The 21,027-nt window shown below is 38.5% G+C and overlaps 1 protein-coding gene across 6 annotated transcripts in view; it reads left to right on the forward strand.

The window, feature by feature from the left end:
- The window catches only part of LAMA2 (laminin subunit alpha 2), a 337,914-nt gene extending 317,933 nt beyond the window's left edge, over positions 1-19,981 (forward strand). For all 6 annotated transcript variants that reach the window (XM_041423612.1, XM_041423610.1, XM_041423614.1 and 3 more), the window contains 9 exons: positions 2,478-2,654; positions 3,495-3,708; positions 8,207-8,319; positions 9,803-9,992; positions 12,314-12,469; positions 15,889-16,042; positions 16,403-16,533; positions 17,126-17,348; positions 19,721-19,981. In XM_041423612.1, the coding sequence (XP_041279546.1) occupies positions 2,478-2,654; positions 3,495-3,708; positions 8,207-8,319; positions 9,803-9,992; positions 12,314-12,469; positions 15,889-16,042; positions 16,403-16,533; positions 17,126-17,348; positions 19,721-19,878 (1,516 nt within the window). In that variant the 3' untranslated portion in view covers positions 19,879-19,981. The remainder of the gene's footprint in view (positions 1-2,477; positions 2,655-3,494; positions 3,709-8,206; positions 8,320-9,802; positions 9,993-12,313; positions 12,470-15,888; positions 16,043-16,402; positions 16,534-17,125; positions 17,349-19,720) is intronic.
- Positions 19,982-21,027: the final 1,046 nt, after the last annotated feature.

The following is a 21,027-nucleotide window of genomic DNA, read 5'->3' on the forward strand; positions in this document are numbered from 1 at the left end:
TTTTATAAAAGATTCTGGGGGTGAGAAATTCTGCCATGGTGCAATAAATCTCCTTTTCAGGACATACAGAAAAACACCATTTTCAAAGGGTTCAAACTGCAGCAGCACAGCAGCCTTTTTGAGATGCCATGTGCTGGACACAGTGGTGTCCAGCTAAATAGGGCAGAACAGTGGAAGCACAGTCCCACTTTTCTTATTGGAAAAGCCATCACAGACTTTCTCAGACAATGTTGTTTTACACTGAATTTCACTTGAATTCCTTTGATTTTTTTCAGACATTTTAAAACTTTCTTGTTATACTTCACCATTCAGAAAGTGACTAGAAATAGCTCTACTGTAGAGGCAGCCAATAATATTTATGGCCTGGAATGGCCCTTGTTTCAAACAGGGTTTATTGTGGACATTTGGACATACACATCTGTACATTCTGTACAGACATTTGTTGGATTAGTGCACTGTGCACAGTGTTCTGTGTTGTTAAATCAGAAAGAAGGTTTGACATCCAGCATGTTACAAAAGGCACTTATCCACTTCACCCTTTTACCCCCACAACACTGCAGCCTTCTTGACCAGCCATTCTTGTCTAGTCCCCAGGTGCCCTTCTGTCCTCTCTGTAATTTGCTTTCCTTTCTGTATAATTTTCTGACTGAATTTCTATTGTTAAAGAAACCCTCACAAATAATGCCTCCAGTCAATAAGACTCTTCTACTTCGATGACTAGGTCAAAGTCAAACTGTAAATGCTTTGGGAAAAAAAAAAAAGTTTTTTTAGGAAATGGATGACTGCATTTTGTGATACATTTTGTGTCACTGTGACAGAACACAAACATGCAGATGATAATAAACAGCTCTAAACAACAAAGTAAGTTATTTTATGCGGTGCTCTAGCAAGTACAGTTAGCTTGACCTTATGAGGGCACATGTGAGAGTACATCAAGGCAAAATTGTGGTACAAAGCCATCCAGTGATGGTGCTTGTTCAGATGAGACCTCTGTGTTTTCAAAATAGCTTTGTTACAGAACAAATGCCTGAACTCTGAGGCTTTTGTAGCCTGAAATGGATATGAAAAGACACAAATTAATTAACCCTTCCTCTGTTCATCATGATCTCAAGTTTTGTTTTTTTTAAATGTGAGGAACACCCTGTGAAAACTCTGCGGAGAGATAATTTCCCAATAATTATGAAAAATTATATTGTTGAAGACTAATGTACATCATTGCAGGCTGATTTTGGGTACAATCAGCTTGGGCCCAAAATGTTTACAATGATTAGTCACTGCTGAAATGCAGCACCAAAAAGGATAATTTGAGTCTTGGCACTCTGACTTCTCTACACTTCCTCTGAAGGCAGAGAAGGGAAATGTTGTCTCTGGGATACTTCATGGAACCTAAATTGATCTTTTTCTCTCAATTGCCTCCAGAGAAATCTCTCTCCTCTTTCCACTGCTGAAGGGGCTGGGAGATATCATAGGGATTGTCCTGAAAGATAAGTCTTTTAGTAACTGCTTTCTCTTACCCTTTGAAAAATTAATCAAATTTCTTACTCTGCAGCTTTCCAAACAAATTAATTAATCCAAAACTATGAGGAAACTGGACAATTTACACATAGTACAGGTGCTTAAGTCACTGTCCATTTCTGTCTAGGATGTGTGTAAATAACAGAGCCAAGCATTTTGTATTTGAAAACAGGTCTCTTTTCAATAAGCATTTGCAATATTCAGTTGCTTGCAGTTGTAATTATAGTTAAGAAAGAATATCAGAGTTCAATATAATTTTGCAGTTGACAAAAGGGAATTTATTTACCAGAGACTGATTAGTCAGCCAGTGGTTCTGCAGAGGCTCCTACCTTCCTCTCTTCAGCCTTAACAGTAACCATGGGACTGCTTTGTCTTTTGCTTGTACCATGTGAAATACCCATTGGAATGAATTATAGCACCTGTATGGGTACATTGTGAACAATCAGCAGTTTTCCTCCTCTGCCACCTCCCACAGAAGAAGCTATAAGATCTTTAAAAAGTGTACTGTGTGTCTGCCATTGATCCTGCAGTCAGAGCAGTCTGGTTATGCCCCAGCAAGAAGATATTAAGGAAATAGGGAGTCCTAACAAAGCGTGACCCCGTGCTGTTTCCATCCTGCTGAGCTCTAGATGATTATATCTACCATCACAGTACAGCCAGCTCAGCCCTTACAGTGTCTGTATTGCCACAAACCACTTCTTCTTATGCAGCCAGTCTGACATTATCACCCCTACACAGCAGTTTTGCCAGGCTTTGTCAAACAACTACCAAGGAAGCACAGCAGTAGCTGAAACCCTTCTAGTGGTTAATATGCATTTAATGTGAGCTGCCAATTACATAATTTGAATTGCTCGTTGTTACAGCTGGTGTAGGAGTAAATGGGGCTTGCAAAGGGGTGATTTCAATACAAGCAATAACCAGCATAAAATATATATTTCTTTGCTTTCAAATCTTTTCCACAGAATGTTCAGTGTTCAAGTCGATGAAGACAAAGTCCAGACTCAGAGGTTTCCATCAGACCAGCCCATCTCTGTTAAGAAACTCTTTGTGGGTGGTACATCTTCTCAGTTTCAGACTGCACCTCTCAGAAACATACCACCGTTTGAGGGCTGTATATGGAATCTTGTCATTAATGCCACGTAAGTATCAACGATGCCAAGAAACTTCCAGTTAATGAGATCTGCTTGAACTGCCTTGGTTGCCAGAAGAAAGTTTACTGTTGCAACTAATCATACTAACCCCAAATCCTAGATTATCTGCTTTCTTTATATGCCATTCCATTTTTCTGTTTACAGTATGTGCTCCATAGGCTATGCAATTAATGAGCTGTTTTACAGACAAGCCAATGGCCAGCAGCATTACTGCTGAATTTCTCTGATTTCATTTTTATCCATGAAATCAGAGAAATTTAGCAGTAACGCTGCAGTAAGATGTACATCAGTGATAGCTATTTATGGTGTACTATAACACTTTGTTTTAGGTAAGGGTGATTTCCAAGAGAAGTCAAAATTCTGAGAACCACCATGGGAATCAATTTACTTTGTGGAAAGTGCAGTAATCTGGAAGGAACGTTTGAGTAAAAGGAAAGGCGATGGTGAATAAAATAAAACCTCTGTAGAAAGTTTCCATCTAAATCTTTCTTCTGCATATCTGACATACCTAAATTAGGATTTTATTACTCCACATGAGAGTAAATGACTTCTCTGTAATACCATCGAAATTACATAGGCCTGTAAAGTTTGCCAAAGAGGTTGCCTGTCTCTCTGCACTGACTGTAGGAAGAAAAGCCAGTGGTCACTATCACTTCTAGTTTAAGTGTCTTGCTTCTGTACCTGTACCTGCCTGTACAGGGTGGGATGAGTCTTGGCTTTTGTGTCTGCGAAGTGAAATTATACTGCAGCATGTAGTTATTCTTTATAAATGGGTGGTAAAAAGGCAAAAAACTAATAACAGATATCACTCTTTTTGTGTGTTCTCAGCCCCATGGACTTTGCTCAGCCCGTGTCCTTTGAAAATGCAGATATTGGCCGATGTCCCACACTAGAACCAGAAGTTAGGCCAACAGAGGATGAAGATAAACCAACTCGTGCAACAGTTCTGGTCCAACCTGAACCAGACACTAATGGAGAGAAACAAGGGCCAAGAATCCCTCCTGCTTCTACTCCTCCAACACCATATCTATCGTCAGCACTTGTAAGTTTAAGCCACTTCAGTCAGAGTTTGAAAAGTTTTTTCCAGGCAAAACTGAAAGGCTATTCATGAAGAAAAATGAAGCATTTTGCCACAAAAATAGTGACAATTCCGCATGATACTGTAAATGGAACACCGTGTTGCAGGTCACTGAAACTTGTGCATAATAGAAAACTGGCTGATACCATTTGCTTGGATTATCACAACAGTAATTTAAAGAATGATATAGCTTTAGAAATATCTTTGGATTGCATGCTTAACTGTAAACCCTTACACTTCAGGGTGTAAGCCAAGCAATATTTGCTTGGGGCTGGAAGGGAAATTTTCCCATGGGCAATCCATTTCATTATGATATTTCTTGTGCTGGTCTGTGATGCACATGGTAACAGTCACGGCAGTGACGTGATGAAGGAAAAGATAAACCAGGAGGCCTATTCAATATGGCAATTCCTCCACTGCTATTTTATAACTTCAGTCTGGAGAATTACAAAATGAAACCCCAGTCACTGCTAAACTGAGCTCAACTGTTGTTACCAGAAATAGACAGTGAGATAGTGGCAAGCAGTCTTATACAACAAAATTTAAGGAAGAAACTCCTCCTCTCACAAGTGTAGTAGTTTTATAAGCTGATGCAACATTTTACTATTCACAAACATATGTTTACACATCTGAATATTAAAATGAATAATACATACACCAGAAGATATTTTTGAAGGGAAAATTATTTGTGTTTTTTTAGACCTGAATACAACCGACAGGTTTATGCAGGCTATAGTTTAATATGAGTGAGGTTTCAAAATACATGAAAAGACTGCACATTCCCCAGTTAGGAACCTATTTGCATTAGTGGAATTTACACTTCAATAACAATTAAATGGTTTTGAGAAGTTAAGAGCCAAAATTCTATTTGAGATACATGACCACCTTTGTTGGCCAGTATATATGGCACAGCTTTATCTAAAAGGACTTATCAGGTATTACTGAAATCTCCACATCACATGCATGGAAATGGGAGCCTTGGGTTCACGGTAGGCGAGCTCCATCTCAGTTCTTACCGTGCCCCAAGCCCCGCAGTTACAAACACCGGCCTCTCATGCTCTGGGACAGCGGTTGTGACTCGTTCCCACAAGGTGGAGTAGTTGTAGCACCAGGGCTCCCATGCAGCTCTGGAGTTCAAAGCAAATTTGCAGTACAGTAAGGCTACTATAGAAAGGATAAGGAACCAGACAACAAGGTAAAAAAGGTTATCCCGTTTAATGTTCACTGTTGTGAAGGAATGCCGTTGTAGTATCTGTTGATCAAACCTTAAATAATCAAACCACAGAAGAGCATGAAAGAGCAAGTGCACACTTCCTAAGACTATAAACATAACTTTTAAAATAGCAAAATTGAGAGGAATAGATCTGCTCATTAATATCAGAAACTAGGCCCATTCCAGCTAGGTGAGTTTTGTATGTCACATATCTAGAGTGGTGATAATTTAAAACAAGAATTCTAAATAAAACACCATTACTTCCCTTCTCTCTTGGAAATAATGAAACTGTTTTAGTATGCTGAAGGCTTGAAACTATTTTAAATAAAGCAAGCTTTTGGATAGTTGTTACATTCGTATTAGTGAGTTCTTCAAAGTATTTTTAAGGGGTCAATTGCAAAAAAGTAGCTACAGTCTGGTAACGAGGTAACACTCATATAAAATGGCACTCATACTACTGTAAATTATAGAGAATCTCAGTGTAGAAGGACTGCATATGGAAAATGTACAGCAGAAAAATGTATTTTCACATAGGAGGCTTAAATAACTTTTATGCTCTATTTGAGTACTTTTAGGACCTTTTTTATCTACATATATCTGTCTGCATGTAAAAGGGGAGGGCAGTTGAATCCCAAATGAGGAAAAAAACCTACCCTGTACTAAATGCAAGACAAGACCCATGAGTAGGACAGTTGGGAAATACACCAGCCCCCAGTCTGCTGCTGCTTGCTGTGAATGCCATAATGTTCCTCAACACTGGGTAACTGCTGCTTCTGCCTCACATTGTTCCCGGCTCCTCAGGGCTCGCTTGCTGCTGAAACGAAGAGCGCCAGCCTTCCTTCTGCCTTTGACTCCGTGACGGTACCACCCATTTTTGGTCCATGCATTTCTGCCTTGTGTTATGAACAATATCCAGTGAACTGGGGGCACTGCTTCAGTGCTTTCTCTACTAATTGCTTTCTTTGTAATTACTAATACAGCAAATGAGAAAATGGAGAGTGTGTGACAGTCCACCAGTGGCCTTTTCTGTTCTTCATTTCCACTGCCATACGCACTGAACTTCTTGACCTATCAGTCAAGTTCCTGACATCTTACAAGACTGAAGTGAAGAGCAGCTGAAGAGTTCAGTCTCTCGTGTAAGGTGGCAGATTATTAAGCAGCCAAGACACATTAAGGCCATTACTCAAAAAGCAAAGCTGAGATATTTTAATACAGGCTGGTGACCCACACTTAGTGCACAGTCTGGTGAAAGCTGTAAAGCTGGCTGTCCTTAGGTGAAACAAAAGTGGGCACAGGCTTGTGAATACAATATGGATGTTTTTTAAACATGCCCTGCCGTTTGGTTTTTTTTCCGTTTGGTGTCTTTTCCTAATGAATGCTTACTATTACTAGTTATTAGTAAACAATCAGTGTATGTTATGATTCCAGCCACCATGGTGTGTTGTACACTCTCCCACACTCCTTGCCCTTTCTTACAGTCACCCTGCTGCAATGAAGAAAAACCGCAGTGTTTACTGATGTTGAGGAGCAGCTTGTCAGCGTCAGACCCCTTACTAACATATACCAGCCTAGGATTAAATTTACTGTCATAATATATCCTTTTACCATGTAAAATGTAAAAATGTGCCAGAGAAAGGTGTCTGTATGTATTTTCCAGTTCTTTCCAGTACCAGTTGTTATTCCCTGTCTTCAAATTTTAGCAAGCTAAAATGTAATTAAATTAAATGCATGGTATTATCATTAGCTTAGTTGTTAGACTTCTTGTTAAGCCTGTAAAGCTTAAAATAATTCAAAATTTTACCCTGCTATATGGGAATATGATTTTTTTTTCCTTTTTGATGATCACTGGAAGTCTGGTATTATACATTCATAACCCTGCTTGGTCCTGGTGAATTTTCTGGTTTTTTCCCTCCATTGCATATTGATGTATCAATTGTTCTTGTCATAATGCATGGTGTTCTACTCTGTCATAGTCAAACCAGAGCATTTATTATGCAAAGCTATATTTTAGAGGTGTTCTATACAGTTGTGAAGATCTTTGTGATGTATGAAAGCAAAAAATATTACTGAAAAACTAAGTGGGAGAGGGAAGTAAATTTCCTCTTTGCATTGAAATCTCAGGGCTTAAGTCACTCATGACATTTTCAAAATGTTTCAGAGAAGGAACTCTGTCAGCAAGGCACTGCACCTTGTGCTTTGCAGACCCCTGCTGAGTCAGGGCTCAAATAAAAGTCTGTCACCAATCCAAAATGATAGCAGCCACAGTGCTTAAAAACAGAGCTTGCAGCTATCAAAGTTTGGTTTTTTCCCAGCAGTATTATCTGATATTTTGTTGAGTTAGATCCTTTGAGTATTTTCCTCACAATACTCTCAGTGGGAGGCAAAAGCCAGACATAAGTAGAAGCTGGTAATTGCCATGGTCTCACATTGCCCCAGGCACCCCTATACAAGAGCTTTAGGACCAGAGATTAAAAGACCTGGTGAAATTAAAACAAGAAAATTATAGTGGGCAGAAGATATTTTACCTTGCATTGTTGCACCACTTCAAGATTAATAGAAGTGGAACTACAGGGAGGGGTTTGTTTCTTCACAGGCTGGGTAATGTCTCTGCATTAGACAGCTGGGGGATTTCAACAGCTGTTACATCTATCCATCAGTTATTCGGATTCCCTGATTGTTTGTGGGGGCCTTCCAACAGCACCAGGGGAAGCAACAGCACATTAAGCAAAGAATACAGCTGTAAAACAATATAGTGAAATAAAATGAAGGACTCATTGACAGCTGCAGGATCTGAAACTACTTTTAACTCATTATTTTTAAGGTGACTGGATTTCAAGTTGACAACAAAGCATCCCTTTAAAAGTTAAATCTTGTTTCATTTCTGTAAGAGGGCATCCTACTGTGTAAAACTCAGTTATGTGAGCTAAGAGTACTGCCTGAACTGCCTGGAAATCACTTAAGTCTCTTGTAAATGTCCACTGGTGAAAGCATGAAAGCAGCAATGTTCATATATTACTTTGATTTGCTTTTACAGCTATTTTAATGAGCTGCTTTTATACCAAGTTCTTGTCAGACTGGTTTATAACTTTAGCTGGTGTGATGAGACACCAGCCCACTGGAAAATTGCAGGGCCAGTCTCTCATCTCAGTACAATAGTCTCAGTCCTGAGCAGCTGGGAGACTCCCAGCATATGCACAGCTGAGACAGATACAAAATGTGAACTTTGCATGATTGCTGTATATTTTGCAGGATTCCTGTGCTGCTGACACAGAACCAGCCATTTTAGAAGGTGGCAAGCAGTTTGGTCTTTCAAGGAACAGCCACATTGCAGTTGCATTCGATGACACTAAAGTGAAAAACAGGTATGTTGTTTGTTTCAGCAATGAGTTTTGATGGAATAGTGTCAAAATAAAATGCCCCTCCTGATTCTCTCAAAGGTATCTCCCAAAACTGTGGACATAATCTGAAAAGATCACATGCCATAACTAATTAATTTTATTAAGCAAACCTAAAAAAGCATGAAAGCATAAAATCTAGGTAATGAAATGCCCAACTAAGTAGCTCTCATAAAAACAATTTACCTCTTTGTTTGCAATGTTTTGGGCACACACAGATCCCAGACTGATTTCCTAAAAACCGGAGTAATAGAATCAGGTTGTGCAACTGACTTCAAAGATGGCGTTTTCAGAGGAAAGATTTTTTTGTTCAGTAACTTGATAATTTCTTTTAATAAGGAATTTTTTCCCCTTTCCTCCAATAGTTAAAATCAATATTGCACAGTAAAAAGGAAAAATTATGTTGCTACCCCAAAGTATAATACTATATAATAATACTATATACATTTAGCTGTTGACATGCAAAGGAATTCCGTGAACTGTTTATAAAACCTTTTTTAAATGGATTTGTGAAGATAGAATTTGTTGGGGTTTTTGTTGCTGTTGTTGTTCTGCAGGCACTTGGTCAGTAACAAATGTGCCATGACACATCACTAAGCAATTTTGCTGCTTATAGTTTCCAAATCCATTGGCCCCACACTTATTTATCCCTATAAAAGATGTTGTACCACATATGCTCATTTTAGAAAAGTAAAAAGCTAGGAATGATCCTGGACTGATCATTTTCATGCAATGATTTTTCATTTATATTATCAGTTGCTTTCAGGTACTGACTTTGCAGCTCAGCTTGAGCAAAGTTAGTGATGTGTTGCCAGTCCAATAGCATTAGAAAATCCAAATAATTTCTTCACAGGTTCTTGGCTGTAGAGGAGGTTCTGAACATTACCATTCTGTCCAAGGGGTCATTAGGTTTGCTCAGACATAGCCTCATTTTCTCTTGGGAGAGATCAGAATAAGTGTTTTATATCCTCATTGTAAACTCTTCTGTCTGCATCTTTAAAAGTTTTGCAACCTGTCTTCAGGCAATACAACTCATTAGAAACTCAACATTTGCCAGCTGTCACTACAGCTCTCTCCTCTTTGTGAGCATTATGTGTGTGGATGATGGATAACGCTGCTGGAATTTTACAAGTGCTGGGATTTTCTAGCTGCTACAGCTGCAACAGAGAATTACGTCTTGAAATTCTATGCCAGGATTGTAGTTTTGTATCTCCACAGCAAAGGAATTAATGAATGCTCACATGTCAGGGATCAGATAGGTGTGAAATGTAATTTGCATAAAACCAGATTATTTTTCTTGAATTCTAATGGAAAAGTAAAATTAACCACTAGCAGTATAAAATTGTTTTAGAAAAAACCCAAAAAGTTAGAGCAGATGAATTTGCCTAGTGCATATTTGACTGCAAATGTCTTTTCCATTTTTACTGTTTCCTTTTTGTTTGATTTCTAGGCTTACAATTGAATTTGAAGTCCGAACAACAGCTGATTCTGGCTTGCTGTTTTATATGGCCCGCATCAACCATGCTGATTTTGCTACAGTTCAGATAAAGAACGGTCTGCCTTACTTCAGTTATGATCTGGGGAGTGGAAACACCAGCACAATGATTTCCAACAAAATAAATGATGGCCAGTGGCACCAGGTATAATAGTGTCTAATTCTAAATTATGCTTTGTAATGGTAAGAGTGAGCTTTGTTTTGCCTTGAGATATTTGCAAAATGTAATCCACACGAGCCAAACTTTACAACTAATATTTTCTGGGGAAAAAAAGAAAATAATCTAGCAAAAAAATTTGTCAGATGCACTGGTGCACAGAAATTTATCCTTCTGGAAACACATATTTCTGAACATATTTAAAATATGTGCCATGTAAGGAACGACAGAAAATGTTCCTTCCTGCTTAATAGGGCTCATGTGAGTATCAGCTCATGATGATGGAATACATCATTAAAACCAGTTTTTTCTACATTAATAATGCTATTGTTAAGGCAGATTGCTGAGAACAAAGAAGAAAAAAAAAAAGAAGTAACATGTAAGTAAACCTTCCCTGGATTATAAATTCAGTAGGGAATAAATATGATATTCATGGATTTACTTGGCAGCACCTTCTGTGACTTTATGAGGGACCATTATATGCAATGCCTGGATGCTAAGAGAAGGAATGACATAACAGCCATGAAATCTACTATTTACTTGGCCAAGGACAACAGACACATAGTATATTCACTTGGTGATATGATAGAAGGCACCATTCAAGGCAGAGAAGCAAAGCAGACATGTAACTGTGGGTTGAATTTATATGCTATCAGTTACATTGAATTTTGTACAGATATTTAGAAATTCAGCATCCACATCTCATCCCCAAATGAGAAAAAAATCAAATTGCATTTTCTCTTACACTTTAATTGCCTCATTTCCACTCTGTTCTCCAGGAATTTTATTTTCACTAGGTTTTCAGTCATGAACTTTTTGATGATAGCAACTCCTCTAAACCAAGATATTTCATTAAGGGAAAAAATGAAGTTCTAGTAATCATTTATCTCTTTCATATAATGCCTGCAAGCACTGGCAGCAGACCAAGGCCCCATTCTGCTACTCCCTCTGTGGATACAGAAGAGATGCTTTTGCTTCTTTAGCCAATTTTCTTTTTATTCTAAGAGAACTAAGTGGAGCATATATTTCTTAATGGAAGATTGTACTCTTTGGGCATGCACTCCACAAGAGAGTGCTCCTTTTTGTAGATCCTGTTTCCATAGCAGAGAACGGAGACAAAGTCTCGGTTCCCAAAAAGCAAAAAAAAAATTTGAGAGGGAGGGAAGGCAACGCTTTTAGGAAAAGGCCACAGTCTTTGTTTCTGATAAAGCAGGGGCTTTTCCTTAAAGTAATCCTTTAGTGACTACCTTTTCTCTGTTGGGAATGATTTAGGTTAAAAACATCTCCATCAGTCCTACAGAAGCCACTTGGTCCTGCCGCTATCCTGCTCTCTGTTTAGGTTCTCTATAAGAATGTCTGTTCCCAGTTCCTGTCTCACCCACCAATCTTCCTTTTGCCCAAGGTGTAGTTATCCATCTCAAATTTACAGTTGCCTGTAAACACCAAGTTCAGGCCATCCTTGTCAGTGTTGTCATTCCCACTGCGTAACAGATACGCTGCCACACTGGAGCAGAAGCAGCCATGTTAAAGAAAAGCTAAAAAATGCTGTTTGTCTCTCTGCTATTCTGATGAGCCAACTACTACACTGTTTAGGAATCTGCTAACATGCATGATGCATTTTGCATTTATTCAGTTTTATGCAGAGCCATTATTATGGTAGCTGTAGAAATTTCAATATAAACTTTTAGAAAGACATTGGCCTAGAATTTTCTCAGCTCTTCAGCAACTGCACTCCCTCCATACAATTCGCAGTCCACTTGTCTGAACAGAAGCCATAATACCAGCAGAACATACTCGGGATTGTGTTGACTCTAGCATGAACTATGATCTGAGGCATGCCCAAGCTAGTGAAATCAAACTCCATATTTTCTACAAACATGTGCTGCTATAAAGATTTGCAACTGGTTCCATAACATTCAGCATTTATTCTGAAGTACTTATCTATTCTCAGTGCTTAAAATTGCTGTCTGATTCCAGAAAAAAAAATACTGTGTCATACCTATTATAACATAACAATGAAGCGTTTTAAAGACATCTCAAGTCTTTTCATTAATTCTAGTAAATAATTTTCATTATGCCTCCTGACCCAGATGTAAGTAAAACACAGTCAGATGTTGGTACAAAACCTTGCTCAGAAGCTTTGTTCTATAAATATTATCCATAGCTGCTGCTGTGGTACTTCTGTAACCACTCCTACTACTTTCTTGTGTATTGTTATCTATTTTGGACTGTAACACTAGTTACAATCTGAAAGTACTTGATTGTCAGAAAACTTACTGTAATTGTATCACATTTTTGTGTCCTTCTAGATAAAAGTAAGTCGAGTGAAGCAAGAAGGAAACCTCATAGTAGATGGTGTTTCTAACGGGACTGTGAGCCCCAAGAAGGCTGATATACTGGATGTTGTAGGAATGCTGTATGTGGGAGGATTGCCCATTAACTACACAACCAGGAGAATTGGTCCGGTAAGCAAATTTGTTTAAGTTATTTCACATGTTTTAAGTATGTCCTGATTGGTGCAAATGTCTTCCCAGTTTTGTTCTGTCTTGCTTTTCTCTCAGACTGCTCAAGGATATGGATAAAATGGACCTTAGTGGAGGTAAACAGCATTCTGTCAGTGGAAAGATCTGATTCAGAATCCAATTAATGCAAAAAAAAAAAAAAATTGAAATAGCAGAGTTTTTTACAGTTTTGGAAAAGCAGAAAGTTCCATATGCTTGTATCCACTTGGATCACTGCACAGCTAGAGTATAGATTCCTGAGTACCACTTGCCCTTTCTCTTGGCTGTAATTAACCTAGCAGCAAATGCTAATAAACAGTGAAAGGATCTCCTACAAGGAGCAGCAGAAGCCAAAATTACCCTGGACAATGAAGCCAGTATACTGCTGCTTACTCTAATAATCAGTTTTGTGTTGCTATTACTAAAAGAGGAGAGAGTGTGTTTTGAAGGAAGGCCATGCAAATTCTGCTGTCCTCTTTCTGTTTCCAAATTAAATGTGCATATATAAATGTATCACTATTCTGGTTCATATGCCCAGCTTCCATGCTAACATGGAAGATGACAGAGAACCCAGAGAAATAAATGTCATTTTGTCATAAATTTTGTAGAGTTAACTAGGAACACTATATTCTGTCACCCTGATGCATCTACTGCATCTATCTGCACAACTCCATGCCAGTCATCTCACTGATGCCCTTCCAACCTCCCAAGATACACCAGTATCAGAATGGGAGAAAAACCTCTTCTATGCTTTCTTTTCCTCTTTGTGAAGATGGTTCTTTCAAAGCAGAAGCCAGAATGTGAATGAATTTAATTATTGTAAGCAACAAATTCAGCATCTAGCGCAGCACAATTCAGACACACAAAAAAAGGGGATGTCAGTAGGAACTATGACTGAGTTCATCCTGGGTAGGTACAGAGAATCCATGAAGATCAGAAAAAGCACAAATCTGGTAAGGAAACAAAACAGACTCTCAAAGAAGCTGCACATGAGTAAATACCATTATACCAAGATGGCTATGGAATGGAAAATACCATTTTCCAATGTCCAGTACCATTATGGACAGGAAAGAGTTCCCTTCTTTGAGTGGGCAAAATAAATACAGAAAAGAAATTCCTAGATTCTGCTTAAGTCCATGTATAAACTCATGCATAGGGAATGAAGAGGATGAGTAATCACTTTACATCTGAGAGTTGTATTCCATAAAGAAAACTGACCTGTAAGATCATGTTTCTTAGTAAATAATTGATTTGCAGAAAGCCCAAATTGAGTCAAATCTATATCATTAGGATTTACCAAACCAGATCTGAGGCACTGAAAACCAAAAGCAATACTTTACCCACAACATATAATTCCTAGTAGTATCAATTTATGCTCTTTGAAATATATCTGCAATTTACACTTACTAATCTAAGGAGAAAGATCACACTGTGTCCTTACCTATTGCTATTTGTTAGAGGTAATGGAGGGAACCCATGCAGATAAATGGCTCAGGTCTGGCAAAAACAGTCATGTCAAGTCCTGACAGTCTTATGTGCTGTTGGATTTAAATGAAACTGTGACTTCAAATGTCATGTAAAAGATGATGTTTGCCTTCCAGTCATGCTCAGTAAAATACACTGCAATGTATAAGACTATTGGGTTGTAGCTTCATGTAGAGGCTCTGAAGCAAACCTAGTTGAAAGGATGCATTACCTTAGTCAGGGCTTTCTTCTGTACACACATTAGTCCTTTTAGACAGTAATCTATTATATAACCATGGTGGGTTGGCTTCCTTTTCAGTGTAGAAGACCAACATCCGCTTGCTGAGCTTCAGCAGATGTCGCATTTTGAGCACTCAAAACTCTGCTTTCAGCAAAAGAGGTCCTATTGCTGTTCCCATGCTAATCAGATTCGCTTTTCCATAGAGAAGAGAAAATTGTAAAGTTAGAGAATGTTATCAAATCATCTAAAAATCTTGCATTTCTATGAATTATTCTTGCAGTGAAAGTTTGTTTTGTTCTCTGGCACTTCTCTTTTTTGATAACAAGATTTGTTGATCTGGAGATTACTTACTTAGAAATTACAAAAAGGATTACTTATGAAAAATCTGACAGAAAGAATTGTTCAGCTCAGAACTGAATTTATTCACAGGTGTTGCTCATGTTCTCATGAAAATATTGTACAGGTATATAGTAAGCTATATAATTTCATAGTACATACAGCTTTGATTTACAAGAAAATAAATTTTTGGAAATTCTTTCCAATTACGGGTCAGAATATTGTTAGAGGGGGTAGTGAGCAGAGTCAAGACTTCTGTCTGCAGGTGTGCCTCTTTATCCTTTTTGTATTTGTATGTATTTCTAGGCTGAATTTTATACACTGGTGTTTATTTTCCTCCTTTCTACTGCACTGCTTATGAATAGATCTTCTTTTTCTTCCTGCAAGTACATGATGTATCATTTTCCTCTGTCTCACTGGTATCAAGGATAGATTTTCCAGTCTTTAAGTTAAAGATCAAAGACTCTCTCTGAATCTGAGAACCAAAATGCAGCTTATGCTGACCTTGGAGAGAAAAAGAGAGGGCGAGTTCTGGAGGAGATGCCAGTGGCTTTCAGAGATCCCACTGGGATGCCCTGCTCACAGCCAGAAAAATCCCTGGCCCAGGCAGATTCGTGGGCAATCAAACCACTATTCTAAGTGTGCCCAGACCCCTGGCTGGGGGTCTCAGTGTTCCCAGCGCAGGAGCCAAACTGGAGCTGCAATTTGCTACCCTGCACAGGAGCCTCCATGGACATGAGCACTTTCCCTGCCTCCACCTGCCTCTCTGGCCAACTGAGTGACCCTCATCACTGCAGTCATCAGACTATGTACAGTCAACAACATTCCCAGAGGGGCTTTGTTCATTTTAGTAGTGATGTTACCTGCATTACCTCTGTCTTACCATGCAACATTAGGCCCACAGTAAAGTGATTAAAGGAAGGGAAAAAAGAAAATCCATCTAGTAAAATTACCAGCAGTCCAGAGAACTATAGCCACTATCTTCATCTACTTGCAAACTCCATAACCTAGTCAATTAAAAAGGCAAAATATAGGCCATTAAATTCCTGCATTGCTGATGTAATTTACTATGTTTCATTATGTCGTGTATTATTTTATGTCCTTTCCAGTAAGCCAAATAGATGTGACTCAGATCACATCCCTGAGAAGTAATGTAATTCATCTTCAGTATGATTAAGAATATTTTCCAATTACAATCAGATATTAAGGATTAGCCATGTAAAATTCAAGTTTTATTCAGCTCCATAAATCCAGCAGAGAAGCAGAGAAAATGCACTCATTGATTGCATGCTTTAAGCTTGCTTCTCATAGTTTTACATTTTGTTTGAAATATTGACTGCAGGTCCTCCATAGCATTGATGGCTGCATCAGGAATTTTAAAATGACAGAATCACCTGTTGACCTGAATAATCCAACTTCCAGCTTCAACGTTGGAAAATGCTTTGTCACTGCACAGAAGGGAACATACTTCGATGGAACAGGCTTTGCCAAAGCAGGTAATGAACAATTCTGGTGATAGTCAAAAAACAGAGAAAGAGGAGATTCTGCTTTCACAAACTCACAGTGTTATCTAACTCCTGTTGGCTGGAAGCAAAGTGAGAACAGTACTTGAAACTCTTGCTGATCATTTTTAGTTATCCCGCCTGAGGAAAAACTATGTGACTTCCTAGCAAGGTCTTGCACAAAGCACAATTGCCATAAAAGTTATTTACGCAGTTTCGCATTAAATGGAGTGCATTAGCAATGCCAAGTTAGTTACTTTGCCTTACACTCAGCACAATTTGTGTGATGATTATTAGGAATAATGTATTAGATGCTTATATTCATTTTATTGTGCTTCCCCTTTTCTCTCTAAGTTGGTGCATACAGAGTGGGAACAGATCTGCTTGTGGAATTTGAATTCCGTACAACGCGAATGAACGGTGTTCTCCTAGGAGTCAGCAGCCAGAAAATGGATGGGCTTGGCATCGAATTAGTAGGTGGAAAAGTGAGTAGCAAAGCCCTTTTTTTTCTTCATAAACTGGTTTTAGACAGCATAGGTAGTTTAAATGCAAGGTCACAATCCCAATCTTAAGATGTCTCAAACAATATCAGGGCTGTAGGAGGAGAGCCACACTTGCACCTTCCCATACATCTAGAGGATCTTACTATTATAAAATATAGTTTAAAAGATTCTGTAATATCTGAGTCTCCTAAAACTGCAATCAGGTCTTAAATTAGTGACCATATAAGAAGTTTTGAGGAAAAGCTTTGTCATTATTAATACTAGTTTCTCTTGGATATCTTTTGATTCACAGTCTGGAAAACCAGTCTGAAATTCTGTCACTATAAAGATTTTAGAGGGATGTGAAACACCCTAAAACTAAGACAAAAAAAAAGGGGAAATGACAACTTAGACAGCAATTTTGCATACTTCCACTTGTGTTAACTCAGTGATAGAACCCAGATCCCAGAGGGACAGAAATCCACAGTCTTTTGTGCATACAGTCAAACCATGTTGACTTCAAAAAAAGCAAACAAACTAACAAAACAACTGAACTGTTTTGAAAATTTGCTGATGCCCATGCTGTGCTTTTCAGGTGATGTTTCATGTTGACAATGGTGCAGGCCGGTTCTCTGCTGTCTATGAGCCTGATGAACCAGGCAGTTTGTGTGATGGGCAGTGGCACAAGGTTCTTGCAAACAAGGTCAAACACCGCTTGGAGCTGACTGTGGATGGCACACAGGTGGAGACTGACAGCCCAAACAGGGCCTCGACCTCGGCAGACACAAACAACCCTCTCTTTGTTGGAGGCTATCCCGGTGAGCATGCAACACACAAAAAATTATGCTTTACTTAGGTTCCAATAATGCTGCCTTGGTGATGGCTTAAATGTAAGCAGGACTAGTATGCCAAAGATGATTGATAAGACAGGTTGAGTTTGTATCAGTTGGCGTGGATGCTCATTTCTGCATTCAGCTGTATTTCAGAACAAGAAGTTCTGCAACAAGAGACTCTTGCAGATACCCCTGCCCCATTTCAAATGTAGGCACTGTCACAGGGGATCAGGCAGATTTTCTGCCTTCTGCTGCTCGCACACACAGCCTCCCTCTTAAAACTTTCTGTTTAGCAATAGCATAATAGTTATGTTGCAGTAGTAACAGCATTTGGCATATTTAAATTTAACTTAGAAACAGCAAATTTTAACCAAAGAATGTATATATGCCCTTGAGGGGGCAGGGCAGTGTATGTGTAAATCAGCCTGTAAGACCTGAGGAACTGAGGAATAAGAACAACAGCATGCACAGAGAGGTAAGAAGACCATCTCTTTCTAATTAATGCCTTTGCTTGTGGTCTGCTGGGTTTTAAAGGAAAAAACCCCATAATGTACATTTGCTAATCAGTATTCTGGAAGCCTTCAAGAGAGCTTGTTTTATGCAGAGGTAATTGAAGAGTATCGAGAACTGGGCTGAGGTCTGTAGCTGGCTTTATCTTCCACTAAGCTGATAATAAATGCTAGTATTCATCTCTTCATAGACAGTCAATAAATTCTCGAACAGCAGTTTACTTTATGAAATTACAGTTAATATATTTGCAAAGTACCAATTTTGTTGCATTTGTAATAAATAGTCCCTCTAGCTTGCAAACCAAAACAAAAAAGCAAAGTGTGTTTACAGTATGTGTCAGCTCTAGTGCATACTGAGGTCAATGGCAAGACACCTCTGAGGTAGTTAATTCTTTAATTATTTTCTGGAAGTTGTTTTTTCACCCATTCTAATGTGCATCTAAAAAGCCTTCTCTCTCAAGCTTTGGAACATTTAAAAAATTGTCCTTGGTACTGACATATGAGAGTTGAACTTTAGTCACAATGACTATCAATAAAGACCAAAAACCTTGTGCCAGAAGGAGAACAGCTTTGTGGCAGCCTTTTTATAACAAAACAAGATTCTAGCATAGGAGCCAGCACTGAAGAAACACTGCAGATGGAGTTACTACCTCGCTCTGGACTGCATGTCAAGAGGAGATATACAAATCACAGTAACACAGTTATCTGTACAAAACTAACCTACACTTACCTCATGTTGAAGGGATATTCATGAGTTCAGCCACATGGCAAGTTATGAAATTATTTAACAAACCTACTGCATGTGTAAACACTTTTCTTTTGCTGCCTAGTCTAGCTCATCCAGGATTTGTTTTAACATTCCCAATACCTAGACACCCGCATCACAAATCTGAAGCACAGTACCATGGGATTTTGTAAAATTAGTATTTGTATTTTCCAGTCCCCTTGAAGCTGCTTAAATAGAGGAAAACAGTTGTAAATCAGATAGAATTAACTCATGGAGAATTTTCTGTGTAGTGAAAATTTTCACCACCATAGTATGGACAAGAATAGAGATCCCTGGGTACCCATAAAAGCTAGCATTCATCTGCTGGTATCACTTTTCCCTGTGCAAGGAGAGACAGATGGATTCAGCCATCTTATCCTCTGTGAAACAAAATAATGCTGTGGCCAGATAGTCTCTGCAAGTGTAAAGTTACTTCTGCAACTCACTTGGAAGAACACTGAGAAACAAGTTGAGCCACAAATTTCAAGCAGTTGAGAGAAATATTTCCAGCCTCCCAATCAAACCATCCTCACTTCCATCCCCTTCTTCATTAGTGGAAAAGATATACTCCAACTCCTGGCTTTACTGTCAGCAAGGGGAAAAAAAGAATACTTTAAAACTATCAAAACCATTCTGTAAATGACATCTGAAATCCATCCTGAGAAACTGGCTTCTTTGTGATGTTAGGACTGAGAATTGCTTGCATCCATTTTGGTGTATTTTTTCCCCTCTGTTATTCTGTGGATAAACTGCTTGAGAAGCTGAATATCTGCATCATGTGTGTATTGTACACCATTTGTAGGTAGCAAGCTGCATACATGGGTTACAATGGCAGTTTATATGTGTTCAGATTCTACCATTTTCATAGTAGGACAGAAAAAGAAAAGAACTCTGGATTGCTATTGAACATAAGCATTCATTACATTTGCTCATAATGTCTGTAATTTTTTTATAATGAATATATATAACAAAACATTCATATATTGCTGGGGACATCTGTTCTCGTGCAGGACTCTCAAAGAACAAAATTAAGTATCAACTCAAACTAACATAATTCCTTCTAATTTTTTTCCTTCCTTCAGATGGCGTGGCACAGTTTGGGCTGACGACTAATATCCGTTTTAAAGGATGTATTCGATTTCTAAAGCTCACCAAGGGTACTGCTAAACCTCAAGAGATTAACTTTAGCAAAGCTTTGGAGCTGAAGCGTGTCCAGCCACTGTCGTGCCCTGCAGACTGATGGTCACTCAGCCAGTATGGGTCTGTTTATATAAGCACCTCAGATCAAAAAAAAAAAATCTATATCTTCATTGCATTAATAATAAAATGTCTTTGTGCAAGTATTTGAGTAGTGTTTGTGGTATAGTCCAATGGCTCTTTCAGTGTACCTCCCAGGAATGCATGAGCTACTCCCTTCCCCCCATCCCATTCATTAAGGGAGTAACGCAGTGATTTTTATCTATCTCTTTCCTTATAGCTTGAAATGGAAATGTTTCATCTTTCTTGTGATGAGTGAGACCATACATTATGCAGGTTGTTTCTTTTCTATGGAACACAGGATCGCAAAATATCTCAAGCTGGAAGGGAACTATCAGGATCATGGAGTCCAACTCTTTGAAAGCTCACTAAATGCTTTTGGTGAGGTAGATCTCTAAACTTGTATTCCTTTACAAGTCTAAATACAATGCACTTGTGGGCATGCACAACCTTTTCCTTCTTTAGCATATTAACTTGCTTCAAAAAATTATGCTTTCGTCACACCCAAGAGCTTTTACAAAACTTTTCTGATCATAGTATTTCCCATGGAGTTTCACTGAGAAATTATATGTGCTCCATATGGCTGCTGTCATGCTACAGCTGTGGAACAAAGTGCAGGAAGGAAAATGTTAGTACTTAATTTATTTGGGATTATTGATGAAAATATGTTGCACCTAAAATCCCTGCTATATCACTTGAGCAGCATTGAATTTTAACAGAGGTTACATTGTTTGGTGTTGGGACATTGAATCTCTAATGGAGGGTGGAGAACTGGGTTCTATTACTTACCTTGAAATAGTTTTAAATGATCCTTGATAAAGTTTGACATTGCTGCTCTCTCCCACATGATACTAAAGTTACACATAGCAAAAAATCACAAACCGGTTTTCTAAAGGAAGATGAAATCTTGATGCTTGGAGCAGAATGGAGGTGAAGCAAGAACGTCCCAGAGATTATTAGTGCAACACCTACTGCTGATCTCTGCTGTTATCTGTTAATGAAATTCTTACCATAAAAGCAGCTTCCAAAGTTCAACTCTGCTGCTTCTGCCTCATATTGTCAGTGTGTAAGGAATATGAATGCAGAAGCCACCCCAAATCTTCTTTAAATGAAATGTATAGTGCTATGTGCA

Source organism: Onychostruthus taczanowskii, unplaced genomic scaffold, assembly GCF_017590055.1.
Source record: "Onychostruthus taczanowskii isolate IOZ18803 unplaced genomic scaffold, ASM1759005v1 scaffold8, whole genome shotgun sequence".
Lineage (NCBI taxonomy): Eukaryota > Metazoa > Chordata > Aves > Passeriformes > Passeridae > Onychostruthus > Onychostruthus taczanowskii.